The sequence below is a fragment of the Watersipora subatra genome, chromosome 2 (genome assembly GCF_963576615.1).
Source record: "Watersipora subatra chromosome 2, tzWatSuba1.1, whole genome shotgun sequence".
NCBI lineage: Eukaryota > Metazoa > Bryozoa > Gymnolaemata > Cheilostomatida > Watersiporidae > Watersipora > Watersipora subatra.
In genome coordinates, this window is record NC_088709.1 from 39,831,110 (window position 1) to 39,855,741 (window position 24,632).

The 24,632-nt window shown below is 35.6% G+C and overlaps 2 protein-coding genes across 2 annotated transcripts; one reads left to right on the forward strand and one right to left on the reverse strand.

Moving 5' to 3' along the window:
* Positions 1-375: 375 nt before the first annotated feature.
* Positions 376-5,094, reverse strand: LOC137388197 (high mobility group nucleosome-binding domain-containing protein 5-like). The gene is made up of 3 exons (XM_068074701.1): positions 4,935-5,094; positions 3,122-3,369; positions 376-573 (listed from the first exon to the last, which is right to left on the reverse strand). Exons 1-3 carry the CDS (start codon positions 5,092-5,094, stop codon positions 376-378), a joined length of 606 nt encoding a protein of 201 aa, XP_067930802.1.
* A 6,802-nt stretch (positions 5,095-11,896) lies between these two features.
* Positions 11,897-14,899, forward strand: LOC137388198 (uncharacterized). Its single transcript, XM_068074702.1, has 3 exons — positions 11,897-12,117; positions 13,157-13,395; positions 14,527-14,899. Exons 1-3 carry the CDS (start codon positions 11,938-11,940, stop codon positions 14,897-14,899), a joined length of 792 nt encoding a protein of 263 aa, XP_067930803.1. The 5' UTR covers positions 11,897-11,937.
* Positions 14,900-24,632: the final 9,733 nt, after the last annotated feature.

The following is a 24,632-nucleotide window of genomic DNA, read 5'->3' on the forward strand; positions in this document are numbered from 1 at the left end:
TCCTGATGGGTTCCTGAGGCAACACTTTTAAAGCCACCTTTGAAAGCTTTCAATAAGATGGTATCATTGAACGCCAAAACTTCCTAATAACACAATCTTTAAATGTATCATGTATGTTTCTCTCTCCCTCCCCTCTTTCCCCCTCCCCCTCTCTTCCCCCTCCCCCTCTTTTCCCCCTCTCCCTCCCTCTCTCTCCCCCTTCTCCCTCCCCCTTCTCCCTCCCCCCCTTCTCCCTTCCCCTCTCTCCCCTTCTCCCTCCCCCTTTCTCCCCCCCTCCCTCCCCCTTTCTTCTCCTCTTTCTCCTCCTCTTACTCCCTCTCTTTCTCCCTCTCTTTCTCCCTCTCTTTCTCCCTCTCTTTCTCCCTCTCTCCCTCTCTATCTCAATCTCTCCCTCTCTCTTCCTTTCTCTCTCTCTCTCCCTTCCTCTCCCCCTTTCCCCCTCTCCTCTCTCTTCTCCCTCTTCCCCCTCTCTCTCTTTCCCCCTCTCGCCTTTCCCCTCTCCTTCTTCCTCCTCTCCTCCCCCTCTTTTCCTTCTCTTCCCGCTCCCTTTCCCTCTGAAGTTTGTTTGTAGTCCTGTCTAATATTGTTTAAGAGTATCCATGAGTTGCGACCTTCAATGCATTATGGCATCATGAGTTTTTATTCTGTTTCAGCTATTTAGTTGAGATTTTAGCAGCAGCTTTAATCTTCTGATGTTATCCTTGCTGATGTCTTCCTTTATTTTTCAATCTTTTATGTCCGATTCCAGCTCACACAGATATTTGTAATCTTTTTGTAAGCCTCTCTCTCATATTTTCTCCATCATCTGTCTTTTTCCTTCTTGCTATATTACTATGTCTGGGCATCATTAAAACCACAACTTCATCTTTATCATTATTGTTATTACTAGAAATTCCACGGTCATACATCCCACGACCAAAGTGATATTGGAAAAAAGAAAGGGTACTGATGGTTGAGAAATGCAATATTAGCAGTCAAATGGCACTGCAGTGCAATAGGATAACTGCAATGGTAGCTGTAATGTACTGGGTGTGGGTGTTATTATATACAACAAACAGCAATAATGAAAGAAAAGATTATATGTTTATATCTCTCCCCCTGCAATAGGAGAAATGCAATATTGGCCAATATTAGAAGTAAAATGTACTGATATTATTAGAATAACCAATATTATTAATATAGTAATACAGTAATAATAGAAAACCAATGAACAATTTTATTTACATTTACAAACGTCATATCTAACAATTTCAAGAAGTATCAAAAAGAATATCCAAACTTAGTAATAGTAATACAGTAATAATAGAAAACCAATGCACAATTTTGTTTACATTTCAAAACGTCATGCATAGCTAACAATATCAAGAAGTATTAAGAAGAATATTCAAACTTATAATTAAATATCGTAATCTCATAAAAATCGTTAGAAAAAAATATCATCTTCATTTCCTTTACTTCCACTGCGTTGGACATCAGTTAGAATACCAAATCACTCAAATGTGTCTGAAATGTCAGTTAATTTGAAATCGGCAAAAATAAAACGATTTCAGTACTCCTTACGTTAATTACCGAAACCTTCGGCAAATCGACAATGCTATAGACTGGTGAAAAGTGCACGTTATATTTTCATGAAATGCGCACGACTTAATCGTTCTATTCTTTGTCGCTCGGCGTTTCAATTTCCGGTCTTAACTTTTATAAAAGTGAGGCTTAACAAGTTTTAATAACGATTTTCGTCTAAATAAATCTGTCTATTTGTGTATAATTCGATCAGATGGGTAAGTTTTAAGATAATAACGACGGTTTACGATGACTTGGTAACATATTTAAATAGGTTTGTATGTGTTTTGTATCGTTATTATACTATAATGACTCTACAAAACGATGGTTAAATTTGTTGATGAAATTTTGATACAAGGGTATCGTCTCATTGTTGATGAATAATTTTCGGGAGTTGTGTGCACATGTGCATTTATCATAAATCTCCCAACCAATCACCTTGCTCTGTTTGGTCGTGGGATTATATAATATTATATAATATAAACTATAATATTATATATTATCATTATATATTCTTCATATTGTTTTTGTTTCTATAGGCTATTTCATGTTTTTGTTTCTCCATCATCTGTTTTTTTTCCTTCTTGCTATATTGCTATGGCTGGACATCATTAAAACCACAACTTCATCTTTATCATTATTATTACTATTATTCTTATCATAGAGAATTTCAACTTGTGCTTGTAGTTGAGCTGTTATTTGTACAAGTCTGCTGAGCTAAGATAGGTAGTACTCTCCCGATGATGTTAGCTGGTACCTAAAGGAGAGTTTGCTATTATTGTTATCATAATTATATAAAGAAAAATCTCAGCTTTTTCTCTTTTAGTATACTGGTATCCGGTAAGGTACCCTTTCCTCAGATATTCAGTACTTTCCGTTATATCCTCACAGACCCCAACAGAGCAGAAAACTGCTTTTTCTGCTTTGACCCCAACAGAGCAGAAACCTGCTCTATCTATCTCTTTCTTTACCATGTTCAACTTCCTTAACTCCTCTCATAGGCTTGCTACTGCCCCCAGTGCTCCAATCTTAACATGTAGCACATTCACTGACATCTTCTACAGTTTCCCTATCTATCTACCCAGTACTTATCTCTACTTTATTTTTCTTTCTCCTTCACTGTCCCATCACCAGGTGCCACAATATTTACCACCTACACATGATCTAGTTCTCTATCTAGCACCAATATGTTCGGTATCTTTGTCTGTACTCTATAGTCTGTTTGTATATTGAAATCCTACAGTACTTTTGCCTTTTTGCTCTCTATAGGTTTTCTGCTACAGGGTCGTACCAGTTTATTGCATATCGTAGTTTATACATACAACATAAGTTCCAGTTCACAAGCCGTGCAACCTTATCATGTCTCTTCTTATATTCAGACTGAGCAAGTTTCCCACACTCACTCAGTATGTGAAATATAGTTCCGTTTCTCTCGTTACACATTCTGCATTTTGGTGTTCCTTCTTAGTTTTCTATAATGACTTTTTTCCATCTCATAGGTTACGCTTGTGATGCAGTTATCAGACCCCCAGTTTTTTTTATATATCCATTTTTTATTCACTTGAAACAATTCTTTTTTATAATTCTTCATCAGCTTTAGAAATTGTCCATGCAGAGCCTTTCTAGACCAATCTTTCTCGTTCTGCTCTTTGATCTCATCGCTATACAACTTTTCACAGTTGTCCTTTATTAGTGCCTTAGCCAGTTTGTTGTATCCCTTGTATACATCTTTGATGTAATCTGACAATCCATGCTCGTCAATTCGTATGGTCACCTCTACTGATTTCAGTCTCCCACCCTCACTCCTCACTAAGTACAGTAATCTGACACTCGCTCTGGGATGTAATCCTCCATTCATAGTCATCATCTTTTCATCTTCTCATCTATATTTGTTATTTCTCCCTGTGTTTAACTTGGTATCTCTCCAGTGTATCTGAACATAGCCACTGCACATGTGTTGATGGCTTTGATTATAGTGCCTCCATTTAGTTTCAATTCTAGTAGCAGCTTTGTTTCTTCTATATTCCTTTGTTACTTTTACCTTCATTTCTTTCATATTGATGTCATCTCTTTGTAGGTTTCCCAAGTATTTGTATTCATTTCCTTAGGTATTTCATCATCTTTCCGTCAGGCAGCCATATAACCAACCTCTTATCGTTTCCCTCTTTTCATCACTACTGTAGCACACTTCACAACTCCAAGCCACATCCTGATGTCTTCCATGTATTTCCTTACTGTCCGCACTAGCGGTTCTAGATCATTCTTTGTTTTGCTAAATAATTTCAGGTCGTTCGTGTAAACCAAGTTATTGATCTCATTATATTGAGATCTGCTAAGGCTATATCCCTGCTTAGACTCTCTGTGTAGCACAGACAGTGGAATCAGGCAAACAACAAAAAGTAGATGTGACAGTGAGTCTCTTTATAAGATTCCTCTGTATATCAAGCGGAGCCAGGTTTTGATCTGTCGATATGAATGACATTTCCCATTTAGTCATACGTTGTTTCATCAGCTTCCTTTCATCCCTGGTAACTCCAACCATGCTCATTGTTTCCAACATCTACAAATATGGTACTAAATCAGGAGCCTTCTGGGAATCTATTGCATCATTGGTTTGTCTTTCTTCTCATGCAGTTCTTTAAGATCACTTTGTTCAGCATCAGATGATTTTCACTTTCTCTATAGCCTCTTCTACATCCTTTCTGCTTTTCTCCAATCAATTTGTTACATTTCAGATAATTTGTATATTTCAGCAGACAGTATTGATGTAAGCACCTTCCACACTATAGGCAGGCAGGTACTTGGTCTATATTTTCCTGGGACATATCTCTTTTTCTTATTGTTTTGTCTTAACACCATCTGTCGAATGTCATTCATTCAGGTGTTCACACTGTCTCCAGGCACTCCTTCGAATATTTCACTGACATATTAAGCAGTTTGGTCAGGTTTTCTGCTTTAAAATCTCTTTACAGTTTCAGAGCCTGGTACTTTCCAGCTAAAGAGTTTCACTAGCACCTTTTCACATCTTCTCTTTAAAAACTATTTCTGTCTGTTGTTCCGTTATCAACTTCTTTCCTACTCTGTTCATCCATGGTGCATTTCTATAATGTTCCATGGCACATCCTCAGATAGACAGATACCCTGCCAAATTTTTTTACTTTCTCTGTATTAGGAGTTTCTCTACTTCTTTCCTCTGATTTCTCTATAATCTCATAAAACATCTTCTGACTGTTTGTAAACAATCTGTTCTCATGCTATAACTCTACTTCATCTTTATATCTGTTTATTTTAACTGTTGTTAGCCTCTGCTTTAGTTCTTCAATAACTTGTCCTTTCTTATTCATGTCAAATTTCCTTTCCATCTTCCTCTCTACTTCTTTCCTCTGATTTCTCTATAATCTCATAGACCTTCTTCTGATTGTTTGTAAACAATCTGTTCTGTTGATATAACTCTACTTCATCTTCATATCTGTTTATTTTAACTGTTGTTAGCCTCTGTTTTAGTTCTTCAATAACTTGTCCTTTCTTATGCATGTCAAATTCCCTTTCCATCTTCCTCTTTACTTCTTTCCTCTGATTTCTCTATAATCTCATAGACCTTCTTCTGACTGTTTGTAAACAATCTGTTCTGTTGATATAACTCTACTTCATCTTCATATCTGTTTATTTTAACTGTTGTTAGCCTCTGCTTTAGTTCTTCAATAACTTGTCCTTTCTTATTCATGTCACATTTCCTTTCCATCTTCCTTTTTACTTCTTTCCTCTGATTTCTCTATAATCTCATGGACCATCTTCTGACTGTCTGTAAACAATCTGTTCTGTTGATATAACTCTACTTCATTTTCATATCTGTTTATTTTAACTGTTGTTAGCCTCTGCTTTAGTTCTTCAATAACTTGTCCTTTCTTATTCATGTCACATTTCCTTTCCATCTTCCTTTTTACTTCTTTCCTCTGATTTCTCTATAATCTCATGGACCATCTTCTGACTGTCTGTAAACAATCTGTTCTGTTGATATAACTTTACTTCATTTTCATATCTGTTTATTTTAACTGTTGTTAGCCTCTGCTTTAGTTCTTCAATAACTTGTCCTTTCTTATTCATGTCAAATTTCCTTTCCATCTTCCTCTTTACTTCTTTCCTCTGATTTCTCTATAATCTCATAGACCTTCTTCTGACTGTTTGTAAACAATCTGTTCTGTTGATATAACTTTACTTCATTTTCATATCTGTTTATTTTAACTGTTGTTAGCCTCTGCTTTAGTTCTTCAATAACTTGTCCTTTCTTATTCATGTCAAATTTCCTTTCCATCTTCCTCTCTACTTCTTTCCTCTGATTTCTCTATAATCTCATAGACCTTCTTCTGACTCTCTGTAAACAATCTGTTCTGTTGATATAACTCTACTTCATCTTCATATCTGTTTATTTTAACTGTTGTTAGCCTCTGCTTTAGTTCTTCAATAACTTGTCCTTTCTTATTCATGTCAAATTTCCTTTCCATCTTCCCCTTCATTCAGCCATTATAATTTCTGCTCTTTGCTTCTTTTAGACTGCTGATATCTAATTGTAGTTCTATCTCCTTCTTCAACCTTGCTTTACATGCTGGTTTTTTCTTCTGTTCTGTTTTCTCTTTTACGAACTTTCTTGTTACAATAACTGCTCATCAATAAAATGTGCCATTAAAACCAAGGATGCTATTTTGTTTCGCGCTTTCTTATCTTCTCAATTAATTTTCTCTGGTCTATATGCCTAACATTTGGTAGTTGCTTTCTCATTTCCTACATCTCCTCTTTTATGTTCTTTATCTTCTCAATCAATTCTTGTTTTGCAACAGGCAGGTGCTCTAGCAAGTGGTTATCTATTGTAGCTTCTGTTCCAGAAATTGCTTTTCTGCATTTTGCTACAAAGTATAGAGCAAATGCGGATCCTACAAATTTAGCATATTATTTTTGGAATGAAGTTTTTGGCGCAGACATTCTGGTGCTGGACTTCTTGACATGGTGAATTCTGGTGCAGGACTTAATGGCGTAAGTTACAAGTTCAGAATTTATCCATCTTTTATTGTGAGTAATGACTCAACAATGTATTAAATGATATGATGATTTAAGAGTCCAAAACTAAAAAGTAGGTGAGTTCTTGGTTAAAGGTTGACTTGCAACAAAATTCACATTACAGTTATTTGGTATCAACAGGTTCACTATGTCTTACTTTGCTGTGTGATAGGTGCAAAATATGTGGAAATGTGATTACAAGCTTTTAAAAGCTAAAAAACGAACAGTTAATCGCAGCCACACAAGACCGCCATAGTTTGGAATCTCTTTCCAAAACGGCTCAAATGGGACATAGTTGTACAAGGTGGCTTCTGTTTACATTTCCACGCAACCTCGTTCGTCGAAATATTTTCACAAATATACTTCATGCATTCAATAAAACCATGTCTATTGTTCTTACTTGTCTATTTTATTGTCATTGTAATGCTGTCACTTTCAGCACTGATATCCTATAACCTACCGTAAAACTTCGTTTAAATTTTCAACCTTAGCTCGAAGGAGTACATATCATTGTCTGATAAACATGATGACCTGTGATAATCGAAAAATGCTGCAGAAATTATTCGTGAAGTATGGGCCACATGATCAGATTACGACTAGACGATTAAATCAAGCCGAAATAAAACTGTAAAGTAGCGAGCATTTATATTTGATACGAGGTCTTCGGTAAAGCCCGAAGTGTTGGTCATAAACTAGTGCTACGACAAGTTTTATATTGAGCTTTCTATTGGCCTTTTAATTCACCTAAGAACATCACGTGACAAAACAATAACCAAATGTAATGACTACGTCAGAGCGGCTTTTCGTTTTTGAGTTTTTAAGAGCTTTTAATCACATTTCCACATATTTGGCACCTACAACACAGCAGAGTAAAACATGGTGAATCTTTTTATACTAAATAACTGTAATGTGAATTTTGTTGCAAGTCAACCTTTAACACTAACGGTTATATACATGCATATATAATTGTTTGTATTATAATTGTAACAAATATATAGATATACATGTTATATGCTTATTTATTATAGTGTTACATGAGTTGTCTTATGCTGTTGGACCATTATGCTTTTCTTAACCATTGAAACTACTAACATTGCGTGTCAGCTATCAACCCCTCAACATTATGAAGAATCATGCTAATTTTCATCTATAGCCTGTCAGCTTTTACTTACAATGTACCTGAACACACATGTACATAAAACTACATACACATAATAGTAATATCTGCTAATAGCTTTCTCTTTTCTATGAGAGCTATTGTGGACGTCTGCTGTACTATCTGGTTAAGTTATATAAACTTCATTTTATATATATTGTAACTATGGTGATGGTGGAATTCCCACACAAATGAAGACGTGTCTGTATTTGTCCAATATTCCTTAATTTTCCTCCTGTCCAAGTTTTTTTAAACTAAGACAAGTAATACTTTCCTGATGATGTTAGCTAATGCCTGAAAGACAGCTTGTTACATGCTACTTAGCAAATTGATTTTCCGGTCAACTTGAAGTACTTCTACTCAGTCATCCAATATTATAAAGAATGGTAAGAGATGTGTCTGTATAGCGGAGACTATTATGGCCAAATTTTGATCACTTTATGAATATTTTGCAGCCAATACCAGATTTGGGGAGGTACACAGTTTTATTGTCTGCTACAGTCCAGATGACAGATTTGTTTAGGCATTCTACAGACGCCAACTCAGGTTGTTTTTGGAAACGATTGTGATGAAACCCAAGAGTTTAGTTGTTATGAATTTGGAGTTCTTCACTGGTTTTTCAACACGATAGAAAATAAATCCAAACTCATTTGCAACACAGGCAGCCATCGTAGACCCCGCTTCATATTGATACCCCAGCTCACTTGTTTATTGCTACAGCAGAGGATCAATCTGCATATGTTAACCTCACTGACGGCAAACACGAACAGCTCTACACTGCTGAAACAGTGGAGATGGCTCGCTTGCTTATTGACACAGCAGAAGATAAATCTGCCTATGTTAACCTCACTGAGAGCTATGGTCAAACTGCACTACATCATGCTGAAACAGTGGAGATAGCTCGCTTGCTTGTTAACACAGCTCAAGATAAATCTGCATATGTTAACCTCACTGACCGCGATGATCAAACAGCTCTACACTGTGCTAAAACAGTGGAGATGGCTCGCTTGCTTATTGTTACAGCAGAGGATAAATCGGCATATGTTAACCTCCCTGACAGCGATGGTCAAACGGCGCTACACCATGCTGAGACAGTGGAGATAGCTCGTTTGCTTATTGACACAGCTGAAGATAAATCTGCATATGTTAACCTCGCTGACAGTTGTGGTCAAACAGCTCTACACCGTGCTAAAACAGTAGAGATAGCTCGCTTGCTTATTAACACAGCAGAAGATAAATCTGCCTATGTTACGCTCACTGACAGATTTGGTCAAACACCATTACACCGTGCTCAAACAGTGGAGATAGCTCGCTTGCTTATTGATACAGCTGAGGAGAAATCTGCACATGTTACCCTCACTGACAAACTTGGTCGAACACCATTACACTCTGCTCAATCAGTGGAGATAGCTCGCTTGCTTATTGAAACAGTAGAGGATAAATCTGCATATGTTAATGTTAACCTCACTGACAGACTTGGTGGAACGCCATTACACTGGGCTCAAACAGTGGAGATAGCTCGCTTGCTTATAGATACAGCAAAGGATAAATCTGCATATGTTAACCTACTTGATAGCGATGGTCAAACAGCTCTACACCGTGCTAAATCAGTAGAGATAGCTTGTCTGCTTATTGTTACAAATGAGGATAAATTTGGATATGTTAACCTCACTGACCCATTTGGTCGAACACCATTACACCGTGCTAAAACAGTAGAGATAGCTCGCTTGCTTATTGATACAGCAGAGGATAAATCTGCCTATGTTAACCTCACTGACAGACTTGGTCAAACAGCACTACACCGTGCTAAAACAGTAGAAATGGCTCGCTTGCTGATTGAGTCAGCAGAGGATAAATCTGCGTATGTTAACCTCACTGGCAGCAACAGTCAAACAGCTCTACATGGTGCTAAGACAGTAGAAATGGCTCGCTTGCTTATTGAGGTAGCTGAAAACCCATCTGCATACATTAGCTTATCTGATAATGCAGGTAGAACAGCACTCCACTATCAAAAACATTTTGACTCTTTTGAAATAATTCTCTTGCTTATTGATACAGCAGATGATAAACTAGCTTACATCAACATGACTGACCATAAAGGTAATACAGCGCTGATGTCTATGGTAGAACAGGTTGACCATTTTCATGGTGAAAAACTGGAAAACTGTGCTGAAAAACTGCTGCAGTATACTTTAGAAAAGCTGAGATATGAGCTTCAGCCTTGCGAAATCAAAGATATTTTGGCGACAAAAAATAATAACCAGCAAAATATATTTCACCTGACTTGCATGTCACAAAATGCCGATCAGTGGTACGAAGTGTTTAGGGACTATCTAGAAGACATGGAGCTGAAGGACATAATTACACCAGATATATTCAGCAACACTCCTTTTACTTTTTTGGCAGCAAGAGTTTCAACATCCTTACTCGCTGAACTCATCCTCAAATATCCACTGTATGAAAGGAGAGATATCCTGAGTAAGCCTAACAAGAAGAAAACAAGCTGTCTATCTCTTGCTTCACGGCAACATGATTCAGCAGAATACATGGAGCGTGTTCTATGCAGTGATGGTGTAAAGTACTATGATAGATTTAATAGATTCTTGTACCATGAAACTGACAAACTGTCCTCTCTGGCAAATCCAGAAAGTTTGAAAATAGACCATGAAATTATGTGGAAGGTAATCAAATACGCATTAAATGAGTATTCCTTGAGACATTTGCAAATTTCATCACCCCAACATTCTCTTCCTCTTCTCTACTTTGATGGTGAGAAGATTGCTCTACAGGCTATACAGAGAAGACTTTATGATCTGGACATTCCAGCTAACCACAGCAAACCAAAGGTTTTCCTATCTACATATTTTTGACTCATGATCATGCCCAGTATTTCATTAACTAGCATAAAAATGTAGATAATGTTTTTCTTGTTCACAGTTGATCGTGGTCATACATCATGGGGACCAGATTCAGTATGCATCTCCTCCAGGACCAGATTTCATCATCATTTCTGTGGTGCCTCTACACTCAGGCTCTGATATGTACATATCTTAGATTTCTGTCTCGATTTTACTAAAGACAATTATTCACTGATCGAACCTAATAAAGTAGGGATTTTTCTTTGTCAATGTGCTTTCTTTTATGCGCAGACCCAAAAGGTGCTCAAATGTTAACATATTCATTTGAATTCTTATCACACTGATTGTATTACAGATACTCAGACCTTCTGGGAGAAACATTTGTTGGTATTGGACCTCTCTTGGGCTTCTTGAAGAACCATGAGCTCACAAAGTATGTCAACATCAACTCTACTATGGGAAAGCATTTTGGAACATCTATTTCTCACCCTACAGAAGATGAGATTCTCCTAACTGGAGGAAAAGCTCTCATTATGTGTAACACTGCACACAGAGCCTTCTGGGAACTAGATCATCAAAGGGCTTGCCAAATTTTAGAAAATCAACTTGGCTTAAAGGTATGTTTTAGAGCTTAAATCCTTTTCACACCTTAACTATTTAGTTGGACTCTTGTCTTACCAATGTATCATTGTAGCAGCTAGCCAAAGTTATACTAGAATCAGCTGTTTAACCATGGCTGTCAGAGCCAAGCAAAGTGGGATTAGAAAACCTGGAATTGAACTACTTTTTAAATTGCTTCCACAGGGTAGTATTTTAAATAGAGCAAAAACAGCTGAGTCTCTCACACTTTTGAAAAAGCATTTGCATGGGAATATTTCAAATTTAAAAAGACAGCCGAGTAGAATATAACAAGTTGTCTTTCCTTGATTACTAATTACTGTTTATAAGACTGATCACTTGTCTCTCACTCAGCGGATTCACTATAGTCAGATATGAAGGCCTTTAAGATAGTTACAGCCTTCTATTTACTTATCAATATTTTATAAACTGTATTAGCCAGCTTATATAGTTTGAAAAGACAGAATACTTCATCATTTGACCTCACTTCCTGTTTCTTTATCAAAGCTCTGACTAACGCTTGTTCATCCTACTACTGATATTTATCTCACATTTTATTTGTTTGGTTGGGTTTACTAAAAAGATAAAAATGATGACCAGCTAATTACTTTTAATTCTTACAAGATTCTACAAGTAATGGTAATAAAATTGGGTTTTTAGGTTAAATGTCTGTTTGACAAGTCAGCAGACAAAATGCTGAGAGAGATCAAAAATTTCTCTCAACAACCTGATCATGGCTCTGTGGTGGCTCTAGTCATTATGTCTCATGGAGATATGAATGGAAACATTTCTGGTAATGCTGATGGAACCCACTGCTCTGTACAAGAAGTGGTAGATGCGCTGTGTCAACCTGAGCTAAAGTCTTCTAGTAAGGTAGTAAATAGTATTAATAACATTTTACAATTTTTCCTACATCTATTTACATGTGTATATATGTAAACCTCAGTGTTTGTGTGTTCGTTATTCCGTGACTCTGAACCTGTTAATTGGTGTGTCCAGCTATAGCTATTAAAATATTTGAATGAAAAAACAATTTTATTTTCTACATCAATCATTGATGACCAGTTACTATTATATCTAATTCTGTTGCATTCTGACCACCCAGAAATGTCAACATTAATGACTAGTTACTATTGTATCTAATTCTATCTGATGCTGACCACCCAAAAGTGTCAACATTAATAACTAGTTACTATTGTATATAATTCTATCTGACGCTGACCACCCAGAAGTGTCAACATTAATAACTAGTTACTATTGTATGTAGTTCTATCTGACGCTGACCACCCAGAAGTGTCAACATTAATAACTAGTTATTAGTGTATCTAATTCTATCTGATGTTGACCACCCAGAAGTGGCAACATTAATAACTAGTTACTATTGTATCTAATTCTATTTGATGCTGACCACCCAGAAGTGTCAATATTAAGGACTAGTTACTATTCTATCTAATTCTATCTGATGCTGACCACCCAGAAGTGGTAACATTAATAACTAGTTACTATTGTATCTAATTCTATTTGATGCTGACCACCCTAAAGTGTCAATATTAATGACTAGTTACTATTCTATCTAATTCTATTTAATGCTGACCACCCAGAAGTGTCAACATTAATAAATAGTTACTATTGTATTTATTTCTATCTGATGCTGACCACCCAGAAGTGTCAACATTAATGACTCTTGCTATTGTGCCTTCGCTTGGCCACCCAGAAATATGTATCAACTTAGATCACACAATCTCCAACTTCAGAAATGTGCAATCAAGGAAGGGGACCAGACGCTCCTGTTTATATTAAGAGTAGTACCCGAAAGCCTTAGGCTCTTACTTTCAATAATGGTGGCACCTAAAAGCCTTCTTAAAGGCTTCTTAATTTTAACATAAGTCTAGGTTGATGTGTACTATTTTAGTTGGTCTTTCTGACATTCTGTCGAGGATTCATTGGTAGCAGGGGTACTAGATGTAATAGGACAAATAAGGGTTGGGAGACGACAACTCTTAAACCTCTTGCTATGCTGCCAGAGTTCAATCCTATTACAAGAGGTGTGTTTGAAGAACACCTAAAGAAAGTACGAGCTGAACACCCTTTTCCTTCAGTAGATGTACCAGTCAACTGCTACTTCTGTTACTCTACACTGCCTGACAGCTGGTAAGCTCTTAAAGTTGCCATTGAGTGCTGCTAGAGTTTTACTTCTAAAGTTCACAAATGACTATATTGTATCAGTACAGACTTCAGCATTGACACGGCTTTATTTTCACTTTAATTAGATGAAGTAAAATAAAGTACATATAGCTTAATCACATGGTACAGTAGATATCCACAATAGCTCTCATATAAAAGTGAAAGCTATTAGCAGATATTACTATCATGTGTATGTAGTTGTATGTACATGTGTGTTTAGGTACATTGTAGCTAGAAGCTGACAGGCTATAGATGAAAGTTAGCATGAATCTTCATGATGTTGAGGGATTGATAGCTGACACCTCAATGTTAGTAGTTTCAGTGGTTAAGTAAAGCATAATGGTCCAACAGTATAGGACAACTCCTATAACACTATATTAAACAAATATATACATGTATACTTATATGTATATATTTGTTAGTGCTAACCAAAAACTCAACTTTTCAGTTTTGGACTTTTAAATCGTCAAATCATCTAATACATTGTTTAGTCATTACTCACAATAATAGATGGATAAATTCTGAACTTGTAACCAACGCCATTAGGTCATCATGACACCAGAAAACATCATGCCAAAAAGTCCTGCGCCGGAATGTCTGCGCCAAAAAGTTCCATTTCAAAAACGATATGCTCAGTCTATAGGATCCGCCTTTGCTCAAACTGTGTACAAAAAGGCAGAAAAGCATATTTAAACTATTGTTGGAGTTTCGTAACTTAGTGATCTTGACTGATACCTTAAAATAAAAAGTCTATGGGTAGTCATCATTTCACTGACAAGCCCTTTTATCAACTGATGTGTGTTGCACTTTAGAATTCATGCTATGGCGATCTGTTGAGTATTTTGAAAAGTCTGGCTTTCTTATAAAAAGCAAAAACTACTCAACTGCAGACATACCTTTAGTGTATGAATGCCTTCCACCTCAAATCAATTTGGTATCTTGAAGCATTTGGGTTCAAGCTGTTGTTAAATAGTTGAAACGTGGGTTTCTGTTCGTAAAGCTTGTTTTGTATCATTTACAGTATAGATCTGTCAAAAACGTGTCTTGCTACAGCAAAACCTAAAACCTAAGCGTATGGTTTCTTTTTGTACCATTTAGGTCCATTCGTTATAACCAAACAACAAACGCTACCAACTTGATGTGGCAATGTCTAGAAGAGCTCCTATCAAACCTCTACACACGAGAGACCAACATACAGGTAACTAGTACAACTACTGCATCTGTGCTCAACGCTAAAAGAATGAATGCAAGACGGAACATTCTAGAAGAAAATGAGCTTTCATCTGGACAAAGTTCAGCTGTTCAGACTCAACCAATAACTACAGTGGAGTTAACTTCTCTTCTCATAGACTTATCCGGTGTAGTCAGAGAGAGATCAGAATTCACTCAGTATCTCAACTTCTGCTACGCACTCGACAAAGACTCTGAACCTGTAGCACTACAAGTGTTACCTGCTGATCTACAAACATAGATATCTGTTAATAAGCTTTTACTGTTTGTGAACATGTTGCATACAACTATAATTTTGTGACTAACATCGGTAATGGTTACTAACTTATGATATCTTGTGTTACTGTTAGTATTTATTATCTTTATTACTATTATGTGTTTGAGTGCTATTATGTCAGCGGTTCTTCACTACCTTAATCTTATTATTGTTTGTGATTCTCTAGCTCTTTATATATCAATAAAATAGCATGGGTTTTGTGAAATCTATTGCTGTTATTATCAAAGGGCTTTAAACTATAACCATGAAGTTCCTCAATTAGCCACACAAAGGAGGTGCCCACTAACCAGCACTTTGGAGACAGCATTTTAAAATAATCTTCAGCTAATAATCTTCTTCTAATAATTCATCAGCCATTAGATGAGAGAAAGGTTGGTGTAGATGTTAAAGAAATATTGGTTAGGCTGCCAGCTGAGATAACTCATGTACTTAGTGCTCCATATTGAGCAGCCATTAGAATAGATAAAGTTAGGGGAAGATGTTAAAGAAATATTGGTTAGGCTGCCAGCTGATATAACTCATGTACTTAGTGCTGCGTATTGAGCAGTCATTAGATGAGAGAAAGGTTGGTGTAGATGTTAAAGAAACATTGGTTAGGCTGCCAGCTGGTATAACTCATGTACTTAGTGCTCCGTATTGAGCAGCCATTAGAATAGATAAAGTTAGGGGAAGATATTAAAGAAACATTGGTTAGGCTGCCAGCTGATATAACTCATATACTTAGTGCTCTGTATTGAGCAGCCATTAGATGGGAGAAAGGTTGGTGTAGATGTTAAAGAAACATTAGTTAGGCTGCCAGCTGATATAACTCATGTACTTAGTGCTGCATATTGAGCAGCTATTAGATTAGATAAAGGTAGGTGAAGATGTTAAAGAAATATTGGTTAGGCTGCCAGCTGGTATAACTCATGTACTTAGTGCTCCATATTGAGCAGCCATTAGAATAGATAAAGTTAGGTGAAGATGTTAAAGAAATATTGGTTAGGCTGCCAGCTGATATAACTCATGTACTTAGTGCTTCGTATTGAGCAGCTATTAGATTAGATAAAGGTAGGTGAAGATGTTAAGGAAACATTGGTTAGGTTTCCATCTGATATAACTCTTGTACTTAGTGCTGCGTATTGAGCAGCCATTAGATGAGAGAAAGGTTGGTGTAGATGTTAAAGAAATATTGGTTAAGCTGCCAGCTGATATAACTCATGTACTTAGTGCTCCGTATTGGACAGCCATTAGATGAGAGAAAGGTTGGTGCAGATGTTAAAGAAACATTGGTTAGGCTGCCAACTGATATAACTCATGTAGTTAGTGCTCCGTATTGAGCAGTCATTAGATGAGAGAAAGGTTGGTGTAGATGTGAAAGAAACATTGGTTAGGCTGCCAGCTGGTATAACTCATGTACTTAGTGCTCCGTATGGAGCAGCTATTAGATGAGAGAAAGGTTGGTGTAGTTGTTAAAGAAACATTGGTTAGGCTGCCAGCTGATATAATTCATGTACTTAGTGCTCCGTATTGAGCAGTCATTAGATGAGAGAAAGGTTGGTGTAGTTGTTAAAGAAACATTGGTTAGGCTGCCAGCTGATATAATTCATGTACTTAGTGCTCCGTATTGAGCAGTCATTAGATGAGAGAAAGGTTGGTGTAGATGTTAAAGAAATATTGGTTAGGCTGCCAGCTGCTATAACTCATGTACTTAGTGCTCCGTATTGAGCAGCCATTAGATGAGAGAAAGGTTGGTGTAGATGTTGAAGAAACATTGGTTAGGCTGCCAGCTGATATAATTCATGTACTTAGTGCTCCGTATTGAGCAGCCATTAGATGAGAGAAAGGTTGGTGTAGATGTTAAGGAAACATTGGTTAGGTTTCCATCTGATATAACTCATATACTTAGTGCTCTGTATTGAGCAGCCATTAGATGAGAGAAAGGTTGGTGTAGATGTTAAAGAAATATTGGTTAGGCTGCCAGCTGATATAACTCATGTACTTAGTGCTCCGTATTGAGCAGTCATTAGATGAGAGAAAGGTTGGTGTAGATGTTAAAGAAACATTGGTTAGGCTGCCAGCTGATATAATTCATGTACTTAGTGCTCCGTATTGAGCAGCCATTAGATGAGAGAAAGGTTGGTGTAGATGTTAAGGAAACATTGGTTAGGTTTCCATCTGATATAACTCATATACTTAGTGCTCTGTATTGAGCAGCCATTAGATGAGAGAAAGGTTGGTGTAGATGTTAAAGAAACATTGGTTAGGCTGCCAGCTGATATAACTCATGTACTTAGTGCTCCGTATTGAGCAGTCATTAGATGAGAGAAAGGTTGGTGTAGATGTTAAAGAAATATTGGTTAGGCTGCCAGCTGATATAACTCATGTACTTAGTGCTCCGTATTGAGCAGTCATTAGATGAGAGAAAGGTTGGTGTAGATGTTGAAGAAACATTGGTTAGGCTGCCAGCTGATATAATTCATGTACTTAGTGCTCCGTATTGAGCAGCCATTAGATGAGAGAAAGGTTGGTGTAGATGTTAAGGAAACATTGGTTAGGTTTCCATCTGATATAACTCATATACTTAGTGCTCTGTATTGAGCAGCCATTAGATGAGAGAAAGGTTGGTGTAGATGTTAAAGAAACATTGGTTAGGCTGCCAGCTGATATAACTCATGTACTTAGTGCTCCGTATTGAGCAGTCATTAGATGAGAGAAAGGTTGGTGTAGATGTTAAAGAAACATTGGTTAGGCTGCCAGCTGATATAACTCATGTACTTAGTGCTCCGTATTGAGCAGCCATTAGATGAGAGAAAGGTTGGTGTAGATGTTAAAGAAACATTGGTTAGGCTGCCAGCTGATATAACTCATGTACTTAGTGCTCCGTATTGAGCAGTCATTAGATGAGAGAAAGGTTGGTGTAGATGTTAAAGAAACATTGGTTGGGCTGCCAGCTGATATAACTCATGTACTTAGTGCTTCGTATTGAGCAGCCATTAGATGAGAGAAAGGTTGGTGTAGATGTTAAAGAAACATTGGTTAGGCTGCCAGCTGATATAACTCATGTACTTAGGGCTCCGTATTGAGCAGCCATTAGATGAGAGAAAGGTTGGTGTAGAGGTTAAAGAAACATTGGTTAGGCTGCCAGCTGATATAACTCATGTACTTAGTGCTTCGTATTGAGCAGCCATTAGATGAGAGAAAGGTTGGTGTAGATGTTAAAGAAACATTGGTTAGGCTGCCAGCTGATATAACTCATGTACTTAGTGCTCCGTATTGAGCAGTCATTAGATGAGAGAAAGGTTTGTGTAGATGTTAAAGAAACATTGATTAAGCTGCCAGCTGATATAACTCATGTACTTACATGTAGTTCTCTGTATTGAGCAGCCATTGACTGTAGACAAAGTAGTTTTTTAATTTGGTTTCAAATTAAAGACAAAACAGCAAACTGACAGGCTGTAGAATTATTAAAGGTTGACTTGCAACAAAATTCACATCACAGTTATTTGGTATCATAAGATTCACCATGTCTTACTCTGTTGTGTTGTAGGTGCAAAATATATGGGAATGTGATTACAAGCTCTTAGAAGCTAAAAAACAAACAGTTAATGCAGCCACACGAGACCACCGTAGTTTGGATTCCCTTTTCAAAACGGCTCACATGGGACATAGTTGTTACAGGATGGTTTCTGTTTACACTTTCATGCAACCTCATTCGTCGAAATATTTTCACAAATATACTTCACGCATTCAATAAAACCATGTCTTTTGTTTTTACACGTCTGTTTCATCGTCATTGTAATGCTGTCACTTTTAGCACTGATATCTTATGACTTACCGCGAAAAATCGTTAAACTTTTTAACCTTAGTTCGAAGAAGTACACATCATTGTCTGATAATCATGACAAGCCTGTTGGTCACCTGTGATAATCGAAAAGCGCTGCAAAAACTATTTGCGAAGTATTGGGTCACGTGATCAGATTACGACTTGACAATTGAATAATGCCAAAACAAAACTGTAAAGTAGCGAGCATCGATAATTGATACGGGGTCTTCGGTAAAACCCGAAGTGCTTGTCCTAAACTAGTGCTGCGATAAGTTTTATATTGAGCTTTTTATTGGCCTTTCAACTCATGTGAGAACATCACGTGACCAGACGATAACCAAACTGTAATGACTACGTCAGAGAAATAAATAGATTCCAATCTATGGCGGCTTTTCGTTTTTGAGCTTCTAAGAGCTTGTATTCACATTTCCACGTATTTGGCACCTACAACACAACAGAGTAAGACATGGTGAATCTTTTGATACCAAATAACTGTAATGTGAATTTTGTTGCAAGTCAACCTTTAAGGCATTCCTCTTGACAGGCTGTAGGTGACAGGAATATTAATATTAATACTATAGGTGACAGGAGTATTAATACTATAGGTGACAGGAATATTAATACTATAAGTGACAGGAGTATTAATACTGTAAGTGACAGGAGTATTAATACTATAGGTGACAGGAGTATTAATACTATAGGTGACAGGAATATTAATTCTATAAGTGACAGGAGTATTAATACTATAAGTGACAGGAGTATTAATACTATAAGTGACAGGAGTATTAATATTATAAGTGACAGGAGTATTAATGCTATGGGTGACAGGAGTATTAATGTTATAAGTGACAAGAGTATTAATATTATAAGTGACAGGAGTATTAATACTATAGGTGACAGGAGTATTAATACTATAAGTGACAGGAGTATTAATACTATAAGTGACAGGAGTATTAATACTATAAGTGACAAGAGTATTAATACTATAGGTGGCAAGTGTATTAATGCTATAGGTGGCAGGAGTACTATTGTTATAGGTGGCAGGAATATTAATACTATAAGTGACAGGGGTATTAATGTTATAAGTGACAGGAGTATTAATGTTATCGGGGACAGGAGTATTAATGCTACAAGTGACAGGAATATTAATACTATAAGTGACAGGAGTATTAATACTGTAGGTGACAGGAGTATTAATACTATAAGTGACAGGAGTATTAATACTATAGGTGACAGGAGTATTAATGTTTTAGGTGACAGGAGTATTAATGCTATAAGTGACAGGATTAATAATACTATAAGTGACAGGAGTATTAATACTATAAGTGACAGGAGTATTAATACTATAGGTGACAGGAGTAATAAAACTATAGGTGACAAGAGTATTAATGCTATAAGTGACAGAAGTATTAATGCTATAAGTGACAGGAGTATTAATGCTATAAGTGACAGGAGTATTAATATTATAAGTGACAGGAGTATTAATGCTATAAGTGACAGGATTAATAATACTATAAGTGACAGGAGTATTAATACTATAAGTGACAGGAGTATTAATACTATAGGTGACAGGAGTAATAAAACTATAGGTGACAAGAGTATTAATGCTATAAGTGACAGAAGTATTAATGTTATAAGTGACAGGAGTATTAATGCTATAAGTGACAGGAGTATTAATGCTATAAGTGACAGGATTAATAATACTATAAGTGACAGAAGTATTAATGCTATAAGTGACAGGAGTATTAATGCTATAAGTGACAGGAGTATTAATATTATAAGTGACAGGAGTATTAATGCTATAAGTGACAGGATTAATAATACTATAAGTGACAGGAGTATTAATACTATAAGTGACAGGAGTATTAATACTATAGGTGACAGGAGTAATAAAACTATAGGTGACAAGAGTATTAATACTATAGGTGACAGGAGTATTAATGTTTTAGGTGACAGGAGTATTAATGCTATAAGTGACAGGATTAATAATACTATAAGTGACAGGAGTATTAATACTATAAGTGACAGGAGTATTAATACTATAGGTGACAGGAGTAATAAAACTATAGGTGACAAGAGTATTAATGCTATAAGTGACAGAAGTATTAATGCTATAAGTGACAGGAGTATTAATGCTATAAGTGACAGGAGTATTAATATTATAAGTGACAGGAGTATTAATGCTATAAGTGACAGGATTAATAATACTATAAGTGACAGGAGTATTAATACTATAAGTGACAGGAGTATTAATACTATAAGTGACAGGAGTATTAATACTATAGGTGACAGGAGTAATAAAACTATAGGTGACAAGAGTATTAATGCTATAAGTGACAGAAGTATTAATGTTATAGGTGACAGGATTATTAATACTGTAGGTGACAGGAGTATTAATACTACAAGTGACAGGAATATTAATACTATAAGTGACAGGAGTATTAATACTGTAGGTGACAGGAGTATTAATGCTATAAGTGACAGGAGTATTAATGCTACAAGTGACAGGAATATTAATACTATAAGTGACAGGAGTATTAATACTGTAGGTGACAGGAGTATTAATACTATAAGTGACAGGAGTATTAATACTATAGGTGACAGGAGTATTAATGTTTTAGGTGACAGGAGTATTAATGCTATAAGTGACAGGATTAATAATACTATAAGTGACAGGAGTATTAATACTATAGGTGACAGGAGTATTAATGCTATAGGTGACAGGAGTATTAATACTATAGGTGACAGGAGTATTAATATTATAAGTGACAGGAGTATTAATGTTATAAGTGACAGGAATATTAATACTGTAGGTGACAGGAGTATTAATACTATAAGTGACAGGAGTATTAATACTGTAGGTGACAGGAGTATTAATACTATAAGTGACAGGAGTATTAATACTATAGGTGACAGGAGTATTAATGTTTTAGGTGACAGGAGTATTAATGCTATAAGTGACAGGATTAATAATACTATAAGTGACAGGAGTATTAATACTATAAGTGACAGGAGTATTAATACTATAGGTGACAGGAGTAATAAAACTATAGGTGACAAGAGTATTAATATTATAAGTGACAGGAGTATTAATATTATAAGTGACAGGAGTATTAATATTATAAGTGACAGGAGTATTAATGCTATAAGTGACAGGAGTATTAATGCTATAAGTGACAGGAGTATTAATGCTATAAGTGACAGACATATTAATGTTATAGGTGACAGGAGTATTAATGCTATAAGTTACAGGAGTATTAATATTATAGGTGACAGGAGTATTAATGCTATAGGTGACAGGAGTATTAATACTATAGGTGACAGGAGTATTAATGCTATAAGTGACAGAAGTATTAATGCTATAAGTGACAGAAGTATTAATGCTATAAGTGACAGGATTAATAATACTATAAGTGACAGGAGTATTAATACTATAGGTGACAGGAGTATTAATGCTATAGGTGACAGGAGTATTAATACTATAGGTGACAGGAGTATTAATATTATAAGTGACAGGAGTATTAATGTTATAAGTGACAGGAATATTAATACTGTAGGTGACAGGAGTATTAATACTATAAGTGACAGGAGTATTAATACTGTAGGTGACAGGAGTATTAATACTATAAGTGACAGGAGTATTAATACTATAGGTGACAGGAGTATTAATGTTTTAGGTGACAGGAGTATTAATGCTATAAGTGACAGGATTAATAATACTATAAGTGACAGGAGTATTAATACTATAAGTGACAGGAGTATTAATACTATAGGTGACAGGAGTAATAAAACTATAGGTGACAAGAGTATTAATATTATAAGTGACAGGAGTATTAATATTATAAGTGACAGGAGTATTAATATTATAAGTGACAGGAGTATTAATGTTATAGGTGACAGGAGTATTAATGCTATAAGTGACAGAAGTATTAATACTATAAGTGACAGGAGTATTAATACTATAAGTGACAGGAGTATTAATACTATAGGTGACAGGAGTAATAAAACTATAGGTGACAAGAGTATTAATATTATAAGTGACAGGAGTATTAATATTATAAGTGACAGGAGTATTAATGTTATAGGTGACAGGAGTATTAATATTATAAGTGACAGGAGTATTAATGTTATAGGTGACAGGAATATTAATGCTATAAGTGACAGAAGTATTAATATTATAAGTGACAGGAGTATTAATGCTATAAGTGACAGAAGTATTAATACTATAAGTGACAGAAGTATTAATACTATAAGTGACAGGAGTATTAATACTATAAGTGACAGGAGTATTAATACTATAGGTGACAGGAGTAATAAAACTATAGGTGACAAGAGTATTAATATTATAAGTGACAGGAGTATTAATATTATAAGTGACAGGAGTATTAATGTTATAGGTGACAGGAGTATTAATATTATAAGTGACAGGAGTATTAATGTTATAGGTGACAGGAATATTAATGCTATAAGTGACAGAAGTATTAATATTATAAGTGACAGGAGTATTAATGCTATAAGTGACAGAAGTATTAATACTATAAGTGACAGGAGTATTAATACTGTAGGTGACAGGAGTATTAATACTATAAGTGACAGGAGTATTAATACTATAGGTGACAGGAGTATTAATGTTTTAGGTGACAGGAGTATTAATGCTATAAGTGACAGGATTAATAATACTATAAGTGACAGGAGTATTAATACTATAGGTGACAGGAGTATTAATGCTATAGGTGACAGGAGTATTAATACTATAGGTGACAGGAGTATTAATATTATAAGTGACAGGAGTATTAATGTTATAAGTGACAGGAATATTAATACTGTAGGTGACAGGAGTATTAATACTATAAGTGACAGGAGTATTAATACTGTAGGTGACAGGAGTATTAATACTATAAGTGACAGGAGTATTAATACTATAGGTGACAGGAGTATTAATGTTTTAGGTGACAGGAGTATTAATGCTATAAGTGACAGGATTAATAATACTATAAGTGACAGGAGTATTAATACTATAAGTGACAGGAGTATTAATACTATAGGTGACAGGAGTAATAAAACTATAGGTGACAAGAGTATTAATATTATAAGTGACAGGAGTATTAATATTATAAGTGACAGGAGTATTAATATTATAAGTGACAGGAGTATTAATGCTATAAGTGACAGGAGTATTAATGCTATAAGTGACAGGAGTATTAATGCTATAAGTGACAGACATATTAATGTTATAGGTGACAGGAGTATTAATGCTATAAGTTACAGGAGTATTAATATTATAGGTGACAGGAGTATTAATGCTATAGGTGACAGGAGTATTAATACTATAGGTGACAGGAGTATTAATGCTATAAGTGACAGAAGTATTAATGCTATAAGTGACAGAAGTATTAATGCTATAAGTGACAGGATTAATAATACTATAAGTGACAGGAGTATTAATACTATAGGTGACAGGAGTATTAATGCTATAGGTGACAGGAGTATTAATACTATAGGTGACAGGAGTATTAATATTATAAGTGACAGGAGTATTAATGTTATAAGTGACAGGAATATTAATACTGTAGGTGACAGGAGTATTAATACTATAAGTGACAGGAGTATTAATACTGTAGGTGACAGGAGTATTAATACTATAAGTGACAGGAGTATTAATACTATAGGTGACAGGAGTATTAATGTTTTAGGTGACAGGAGTATTAATGCTATAAGTGACAGGATTAATAATACTATAAGTGACAGGAGTATTAATACTATAAGTGACAGGAGTATTAATACTATAGGTGACAGGAGTAATAAAACTATAGGTGACAAGAGTATTAATATTATAAGTGACAGGAGTATTAATATTATAAGTGACAGGAGTATTAATATTATAAGTGACAG

Coding starts and splice junctions, on each gene's coding strand:
- LOC137388197 (XM_068074701.1), bottom strand. CDS start 5,094: ATGCATAAGAAAGGACAAGTTATTGAAGAACTAAAACAGAGGCTAACA. Junction 3,370..4,934: donor AGAGAAATCAGAGGAAAGAA/GTAGAGAGGAAG, acceptor TACTGTACTTAG/TGAGGAGTGAGGGTGGGAGA. Junction 574..3,121: donor ATAAAAAAGAATTGTTTCAA/GTGAATAAAAAA, acceptor AATATTAGACAG/GACTACAAACAAACTTCAGA.
- LOC137388198 (XM_068074702.1), top strand. CDS start 11,938: ATGCTGAGAGAGATCAAAAATTTCTCTCAACAACCTGATCATGGCTCT. Junction 12,118..13,156: donor AGCTAAAGTCTTCTAGTAAG/GTAGTAAATAGT, acceptor GTACTATTTTAG/TTGGTCTTTCTGACATTCTG. Junction 13,396..14,526: donor TCTACACTGCCTGACAGCTG/GTAAGCTCTTAA, acceptor TGTACCATTTAG/GTCCATTCGTTATAACCAAA.